Source organism: Alligator sinensis, unplaced genomic scaffold, assembly GCF_000455745.1.
Source record: "Alligator sinensis unplaced genomic scaffold, ASM45574v1 scaffold23_1, whole genome shotgun sequence".
Taxonomy (NCBI): domain Eukaryota; kingdom Metazoa; phylum Chordata; order Crocodylia; family Alligatoridae; genus Alligator; species Alligator sinensis.
Genome location: NW_005841890.1, coordinates 69,443 through 78,853, shown reverse-complemented (window position 1 = coordinate 78,853; position 9,411 = coordinate 69,443). Strand labels below are relative to the sequence as shown.

Genomic DNA, 9,411 nt, shown 5'->3' with positions numbered 1-9,411 from the left:
CCCATAACAGCACAAGCAAGTATTGGTCATGTTTGTGGCTCTTCACCCTTTTATTCTCCCCTGCAATTTCATAAATCTCCCACCAAATGAGATTCCTTACATGACATTTCCTATTGGCATTATGGTACAATACCCTTGCAATTACATTCTGAATGCAGGAGGAAGAGATGCTCTAGTACTCAGGGGAGTGTGGCCTATAGGTAGTCTTATTAATGCTTCTTCCCCAAGCTGCTTTATTAACCTGCCCTCTTGAACCACAACTTCATTTACATATATTATCCTCATCCAATATGTGTATGCCATTAGCACCGAGGAACTCCTCTCTTAGACCAAAGGCAGACGATGTTCTTTGGGTAAATCTGGTATCTTTTATTAGACCAACTCAAATAGTTGGAAAACTTCTTCTTAGCAATTTTTTCGGCACAAACATCCTTCATCAGTCTCTCAGTTCTAATCCTCAAAGAGAATTTACAAAATACCTTTCACAGGCGAGCCTATGAACTTCACTTCATCAGTCTGCTGGATACCAGAAATCACGGCCTAAATATAGACATTGGATTTATGACACATGATAACCTGCCTAACATCTGACTCCCCATGTAAACACTCCACTTCATACCAGTCATTCTCATTCCCTTCCTCACTACCCTGATGTCTCTCACCCTTTGACTACATCCACAGTCATTCTCCCTTCTCCCCACACCTGTCTCTCACCTACTGACCAACCAAGTTTACATTTTAATTGACTGGCTTTCTTGCATAGGTACTGGCCTCTGGCTCCTTTACCACTCCATCCAGAAAGAGTACAGACCATCTACTGATGCTTCCTCAGTCTGAGGAAGGGTGTTTGTGCCTGAAAGCTTGCTAGTTTTTCCAACTATTTGAGTTGGTCTAATAAAAAATATTGGATTACCCAAACAACCTTGTCTGCCTATGTCCTTAGACCAATATGGCTACAACCTACACTCCTGAAGCTCTGAGACCATGGCATTTTCATCCTGCACAAACCCCACACAGAGGCTTTCCCCCCAAAAAATCATAGGTTAAGTGCCTATGATTGTATGCCACTAGTCTGTAGACAACCATATACTCTCACTACAGCATTTGTTTCCACCCTGAAATCCATGGCAATCACAGCAACGGGACTTAGGATCTCTAGTTCTGCAGGCTCAAGCCTCAACCACTGGAGCTAAACTAGACCCTTAGCTCTGTGGGACCATGGACGTTCCAGGGAGGATGCTGTGATTGCACACAGCACAAAGCACATGTATCCTATCAAGGTCCAGACCATTGCAATGCAAGTGTCTACTTCATTGAACAAGATTTACTTGCTTCTGTGGAACAAGATTTACCATCAATGCAAACAAAATAAGATCCACAAATACCCATGTACCATAACCCTCTTATTTAAATGGGAAAAATGTGGATGGATTGTGTTTGAACCACTGGGGTTCTTACTCACTGAAAAGTTTTACAAAGGTTCCCAAGTGGTTCATAATTAATTGATTTGGAGAAAAGGTAAAATGTCTTTGTTAAGCAATTTTTACCAAACATTGAAGAAGAAAGTGGATCTCTTGTTACCCATTCAGTGGCTAGCTCCTCACTTTGCAGCCCCACATTTATAATGTACCCTGAGGAAGACTCTATGACAGACTATGCTTGTTATTATCCTACAATGCACTTTCAATCTATTCTGTGAGTTTGTATCCTGCATGGGGTGAAGGTGTGGGGTGCCCCAGTACCCTTGGGAAAAAAAAGTGCTCTCTATCATCCATCAGTCATCTCATTGCTACTTCCCCAGTTAATATCCCTACAGTAATCTGCCACATTACATTGCAACTCCCATTTTATGCACTAGTCTCATTTGTATTGTGATAGGACCAAGGAGCCTTGCTCTTGGACCACAGCCCCTTTGCCACTACACAGACAGTGAAATCACTGATGTTTCCCCAGAGTCTAAAGATTAAATGACCCTTTAATGAATGAAATCCAGCAGTGCTTGAACTAGGAGGTTGTCTTATCTGTAGAGAACCGGTAATCCGTGTTCACTCCACCATCCAATTCCTCTCTGAAGTCCATGGCGACAACAAGGTCAGGACTCGGACCCTCCAGTTCTGCAGGTTTAAGTCCCAACAACTGGAGCTAGAACAGACTCTCCATCAGCCCTTAATACTGTGAGAACAACAGCTTTCCAAGGGTCTATTTTCAGTCCACCCAGATCAGGGCACATGTAGACTTCCCAGGATCCAGATCACTGCTACAATAAAGTCTTTTTCAGGTAATATGTATTAAGACAGTATTTTCCATAAATCCAAATAAAATGATGAGATCCATAACTATCCAGGTACCTTACAATTTTCCCATGTTTTAAAGAGAGCAAGTTTGGCTCAAATACAGCCCACCTGTGAGGTTGCTAGAATATCATAAAAGGCTAAAAGAAATGCTCTCAAGGATGAGTATTATTTCTTTCCCAAATTGATTTATTATTGAGCTTTCCACCATCAGCCAGGCAATAATTTCAGCCTGAACTGATTTGACTTGTATCTCTGGAGTTCCAGACCGTTTCAGCAGCAGTGGATCTTGGACAGACTTCACATTCACAATCAATCGGGATGAAACAGAAGACACTGGTGATTATTACTGCAAACAAAGCAGTAAATGGCCTGTCACAGTGCTACAACCCAATACAAAACCCTCCCTGCTCTGCTCAGTTCTGCTGCTCCTGGCACCCGCTGCTTCCTGCCGTCGCAGGCCAGGTAACCTGTGACAGCAGGACTGTGCTAGTCACAGTCACTGCACTTCACTCATTGGTTCCCCCATTGTTTCATATCTCCCACCCAACGAGACTCCTTATACAATACTCCACCATCTCTCCTGACTTGTTAAGTCTTCAGTGGCAAATTTCCCGTGCTTGTTTCTTGTAGTATAAAACAGTCTTAATGCAATTTTTAAATGCAGTCCCAAATGGGCGGGACGGGGCGGGGGGGATTGTTCCTCCCATACCAGAAACCATCATGGTGCTTCCAGGATGCCTGGACTATGGAGTTGTGAAATATTGTCGGGATAAAGCAGCATGCCAGTCTTTTCATTGCTTCTTCCCAGGTGCTACTCTATTAATCTGCCTTACTGAACGGTGACTTCACTTACATATTACCCTCATTTGTATTCCAGGAGCCCTGAGAAGCCCCACTCTTGGGCTAGGACTCCTTTGCCACTGCACAGGGCTAAAATACAAATGGTTCCCAAAAAACGGACATATTCATAGAGAACGTTAGGCAATAGAACCCAGGCTCTTTGGACATGCCTACTTTGTAGACAACCATGAATGCGCCTCCATGCCATCACCCATTCCCATCGTCCATTTCCATGCGTACCCTGCCCAAGGGCCAGGTCATCCTAATAGGTATATCTGTTTCATGTAACCTTGATTGGCACAGTATTTGCCATGAATGCAAACAAAATGAAGAGATCCACAACTATGAGGGTCTCTTCCCCTGCAGAGAAAAGGTCTTAACAGATTCATCATGAAGTAATTTGGAATGGCACTGAAAGCCAGAAGAAAAGGGAGATAAAAAAAAACAAAAGGTCACACACACTTGGTGGACTGGGTCATTTATAAGAGTCTGCAATCACATCCTGTAAGAAAACTGGCATCCTTTCCATTATTTCATAAAACAATCCTTGCATAATTTTCACTTTGAGTCTATTATTCCATTCAGGAGCGTCGGCGGAAAACTTTCAGTTAGTCAGTGGTGTCCCTGAAGATTTATATTGTTTGTTGGTTGTAGGGGCACACCATTACCTGGGAGTCCTACATGAATTATCTGCCCTATGTGACATGACACTAAAAGTTACCAGAAATGACTAAATATGTAACAAAACTCAAAGCTCAGCGGTGACACCTTAGGGCCATGGGAGTTAAGGTTCAGAGTCCTTTAGGGGATTCCTGAATGATGGGATGGGTCTGGTTTGTGACTTGGTCCAAAGCTTGGAGAGACTGCACTCTGCTGCCCTTTCAGATGGGATCCCAAACCAGTATGAACTGCTGGCTGAGGGCAGTTCCAGCATTGCCTCCTCATGCCTCTGAAACCATGGCCCTGTTTCAGTTTTGCATAGGAGTCTAAGTATCCCCTTGCTTCCAGGGCCAAACGGCTTCCCAGCAAGGGGCCTCTGACCTAGGCTTAGAAGTAGGTAACTTGTGTTGCCCTATCCAGTGTATGTAGAAGGAGGCATGGTGGGCTCCATGCTAAAGTGTGACATGTGGAGTAGGTGTGCATGAAACACGTGTCACATCCAGCCAGGACAGTGCCACGATATGGCTTGTAGCAGAGCAAAAGATTTCTTCCGATTTCATGTACCAGGAGCCTGAACCTCTGTAGCCTCCAGGTCCCAGTTCCTTCTTTAAAAGCTGCCCCTGTGAAGGACTATTATGGTCCCCTGGTGCTCTCTAGAGGGGACCTTTTGTGGTACAAGGCCCTGCACCTGCAGGAAGGGATCTTGCTGCCAGGTATTGCAGGTTAAAGGATCAGGAGAGAGCAGAAGGTGCTCAGAGTAGACCTGCTGACTCCAGTGGTGAAATTGGGCTCTTCCTTTGCTTTCTCTAACTACATCCTAGTGATGCACAGGTAGGGGTGGGCACTGTGGGTGAGCTCAGGGCTTTCCTCCCAAGGAGCCCAGACACATAGCAGTCATGGGAATCCTCCATGGGAATCATTTCTTGCTCTGCCCTTTACAAGTACAGGTGAGGAAAAAATCAGGAGGCCCCATACTCCAGAGCTACGTGGCCTCCTATGCCTAACAACAGGATCGCCTGGCAATTCGTGGCTGCTGCATCTAGGACCTGGAGAGAACCAGAAGCTACAGGCAGGGAGCTCCGTATCTTTGAGGAAAGTCAGACACGGCCACTCTCCGCTCCCTTGGTGGGGAGAGTGCATATGATCTCCCAACCCCTAGTGAAGTCATATTAGGTCTTTGGTGCTCTGGAGCTGCCTCTGCATCCCAGGATTGCTCCTCAGTTATAATTGTCCCTTACATCACAATTGAAAACCTGGCAGCTTTTGGCTGGGCTTCCTTGGTGCTGAGCTATGGGTGTAGGTTAAGAGGCAGCGAGTGTATGGGATCATGCTACCTTGGGGAACCCTGTAAAGCATGTTCAGCCTTCAACATCTTGTAAATGCTGTGGCCTGTAACCTCCAGTTTATCAAGCCTGGTCCCTCCTCATCTCTCTCTCCTCCCTTTGGAGCTCGCAGACAGACAGCAGTCCCTGGGGCTTGCCTGCATGGCAGGTACTTTACCTGCACCCAAGAACTGAGAAAAAAACTGTAAAAAAAAAAACCTCCCTGGGGTTTGCTTTACCACCCAGGCTATTCTCTAACAGGGGGAATGTCTACATGTGCTGTTTAATGTGCATCAGCTTATTTTAGCACTAAGGCATCACTTTGAAAAAGTGCACTTTTGCTAAGGCACATTAAAATAAGCTAATGAGCATTAAGCATCACTGAAAAACACTGTTCTTTAGATAATGCACATTAAGCCCAGCCATTGAGCATTTTCTTAGTACCTCACAATGGAGGTACTAGATTCAATGCTCTTTAACTAAACCATGTTAATGCACATGTAGATGCACCCCCCTGACTGCTGTGCTTCATGCTGACCTCAACCTTTCTTGGATGCTGCAGCAGTGAAGCAGGTAGGTCTTGTGGACAGCAACCTCTAATGATCTCTGGGTTCCTGTGTATGTCTGACTGCTCAGGGAAGGACTGGGCATGGCCCTGTGTACATCCTGCAAGAACATAAGGATAAATTCTCGCATATACTAATGGCACGAGAGTAACACATGTAGATTCACATCGCAAACTGCATCACCAGTACTGGAGTCCAGTGAATTTGCATGTTGTATATTCATATATAATTTGCATCTCCCCACTTGGGTGGCTTGCCCTGGTGGTACTGCTGAGACCATATAAATGTTTTATTTTCTACTAGGGGAGAATGGATAGGCAGTGCCCACCAGGCTCAGGCAGGATGATCTCCACTGCTCCACTTCTCTGCCTCCTTATGGCCTGGATTCATGGTAAGAAAGAGAACGGGATTGTGAAAGCCTCGGCTCACACCTCCTTGAGGGGTTTGCACTGGGTCTGAGCAAGTTCACAGTGGCTGTGAATGGTTTCCCAGGGTGTGAATGCTTCCCCTTGTACTGTATCCTGTTCACTACAAAGTCACTTGCTATTTCTAGACTCTTCTGGGCAAGTTGTGCTAACTCACTCTCCAGAGTCCCTGTCGGTTCCTGTGGGAGGAAGAGTCTATCACCTGCAAAGCCAGGACCAGCATTAGCACTTGTCTGAACTGGTGCCAGCAGAAACCTGGACAAGCTCCCAAACTTCTGGTCTACTATGCCAGCAACCTCCCATCCGGGGTCCCTGCCTGGTTCAGTGCAAGGCTCAGGCACGGATTTCACTTTCACAATCAGCAGCAATAAAGCTGCTGCTGCTGCAGATTGCTGCTGTCAGGAGCATAGCAGCTTCCCTTGCACAGTGATAAAACTCAGCACAAAAACCTCCTTGCCACCTCCAGCTCTGTTACTATTGGTGCTGTTTCATTTTCAAATAGCTTTGTCAGAAGCTTACGTAAGTAGTTCCCAATGTTTCCTGCAGCTTTTCTCTCTTGTATCCCATCCTGTATTCCAGTATAGCAGACATATGGATTCCCCTTTCAGTTTACATAACTCCTAGACCTATTGCATCTTTTAGAGCTGCTATTCTTCAGAATACGATGTTTTCTCTGATAAACTAGTCTGTGTCTGTGGTCTCAGTCTCTCTTAGAGCCTCCATGAAATCTCATTTTGGTATCATTACCAACCTCATACAGTTATACTAGTCCTGGAAGTTTTCCATCTATGATGAGATGAGGAGACCATATTCCTTGTTTGTAAAGAGCAAGAAGAGTTTGTGCTGCAAATTCCCAAAGGCCCCGGAGAAAGCGAATTTTCAAATGCATATGAACTCTTCAGGTAATGGGCACAGGCTTGATTTTCAGGGATGGGGTTGGGCAGGTGGAGGGGGTGTCTGCCCTGGCAGGCAGAGCTGTGACTGTGGCTGCCTGGAAAAGTGCTCCTCTCTGTCCCTGAATCCTCTCAGGAGTGCACAAACTTGGGCTGGTTGGTCCTGGCACACACAAGCCCGCTGGACCATCTGAAGAGCACCTGGAGACAGCATCTGAGACACTTGTCCAGGATCTGCTGGGCTGGCCAAGACAGCCCATGTTGGTGGGAGGCAGGGATGGGATGCTGTATAAACCCTCACAAGTGTTTCTGAGTTTTTGGCACTGAATGGAGAAGGGAGAGGCATTTGCAATGGGAAGTGGGTGGATGTCTGCCAGGGCTTTGCCTCAGGGGGTAGGTCTCGTAAGTCATGTAGCCAAGCTGTTTGTTAGCTCTGAAATGGGATGAACCTGAGGGAGGGAAGACAACTGAGGCTCAGCTAGTTTGGTATCCTACTGCATACATTTGCCGTTAGCACAGGGTCATTTCTGAAGAGCACCTGGAGACAGCATCTGAGACACTTGTCCAGGAGCTGCTGGGCTGGCCAAGACAGCCCATGTCGGTGGGAGGCAGGGATGGGATGCTGTAGAAACACTTGTGAGGGTTTATGAGTTTTTGGCACTGAAGGGAGAGGCATTTGCAATGGGAAGTGGGTGGATGTCTGCCAGGGCTTTGCCTCAGGGGGTAGGTCTCGTAAGTCATGTAGCCAAGCTGTTTGTTAGCTCTGAAATGGGATGAACCTGAGGGAGGGAAGACAACTGAGGCTCAGCTAGTTTGGTATCCTACTGCATACATTTGCCGTTAGCACAGGGTCATTTCAGGGGACATTCACCCTGAGATCAAGGGTACGCATGCAGCACTGGCAGACATGCCAGACCTACCTTTACCTTGCACAGCTCAGAAATGTGCAGGGCAGAAAGAGGAATTCCAGCCAGAACCAGCCTCCGATGCACCTATTCAGCTGCTTGCTGGCACGGCAAGTTTCCACAACCCATGGCTACAGTGCCCTTGTACCTGAGCTAGATACACTCATGCTGCCCTGGGTATGTCTAGGCACGTTTCATACTACCAGTGGAGCGTCACTTGTTTGAAAGCATCAAAGTTTGTATTAACCCCCACTCCCCCCGCCCCCCATCTCCTTTACTTAGCATCAGGTAATTTACATATTCGGTCTCCTCTTTTGCATACCCACCCATGGGCAATGGGCCCTTACTCAGCTGTTGAACACATAAACGTTTGCATTGCCGCTCCGTGCTCCACTGAGTAGCATTTCCAGCTGTGCCCAAGCAAGATGATCTCAAAAATTCTCCTCTTCTGGCTCCTGGGCTCCTGCATTGAGGGTAAGAAATGTCCCGTGCAAACAGAGATGATGAGATATGGAAGACACCCTAGCAGAGCAGCACTAGGTTATTTCTCTGTCTGATCATTTCCTATGCTCTCTGTGCTAGAATTTCAATTCAAAGCTTCCACCGATGTTAATATGATTCTCCCAGCCACCCAATCCCTTATTTCTCTCTTCGTTTTCTCTCCAGGTGCCCAGGGGCAGATTGTGGTGACTCAGTCTCCAGAATCTGTTGCTGTATCTGTGGGAGAGACTGTCACTATTCAATGCAGATCCAGCAGAAGCATTGGCACAGAAATGAGCTGGTACCAGCAGAAACCTGGACAGGCTCCCAAGCTCCTGATCAACAGCGTCAGCCGTTACACTGGCATCCCTGACCGGTTCAGCCCCAGTGGGTCTGGCACTGACTTCACTCTCACGATCAGTGGGGTTGCAGCTGAGGATGCTGGAGATTATTACTGTCAGCAAGATTACGATACGCCTCTCACAGTGATACAACCCAGTACAAAAACCTCCCTGCTCTCTGAAGCATGCCGTGTTGCGGTCCCGGGTACACATAAGTGGCACAAGGGTTGAGGCCCAGTACCACTTCCCCCATTAGCTAGGTTAGCAGTATATACATGGTTATAGTCAACAGTCTATGTGGCTGTAACATCTTCCAAAGGGATTTGCTCAGGTCACTTGTGCTCCATTTTTTGCTGCCAATGAAAGGACATGGCTCCATATACATCCCCAAATATTTATTGACAGGAACATAATGACTAGCACATCTTCAGAGGAGACAGTCTGCCCCCCTGTAAGTCCACTAGCCTGTCCCCAAGCCTGTCTATCCTTCTTATCCAACTGCTGTTTCATTTAAATGCAGATGCACTATTAAGGGCAGGAGCAGAGACAGGAACCAGGACTCCAGACATCTTCTGTGTCGTGGCAGTACCCATCTCACTGAGTTACAGAGCCAGGCTCCCTTTGGGTTCCTCTCTGTCTGGACGCATCTTACTGCCTTTCCTCTCCAGTTGATCACCATCAGCAG

The 9,411-nt window shown here is 46.7% G+C and overlaps 1 gene segment (V, D, J or C); it reads left to right on the top strand.

Annotated features, from left to right (window-relative positions):
* The first annotated feature begins 8,312 nt into the window (after window positions 1-8,312).
* LOC106721852 lies at window positions 8,313-8,957 on the top strand. The segment is given in 2 exon segments: window positions 8,313-8,379; window positions 8,572-8,957. Coding segments are annotated over 2 exon segments (435 nt in total).
* Window positions 8,958-9,411: the final 454 nt, after the last annotated feature.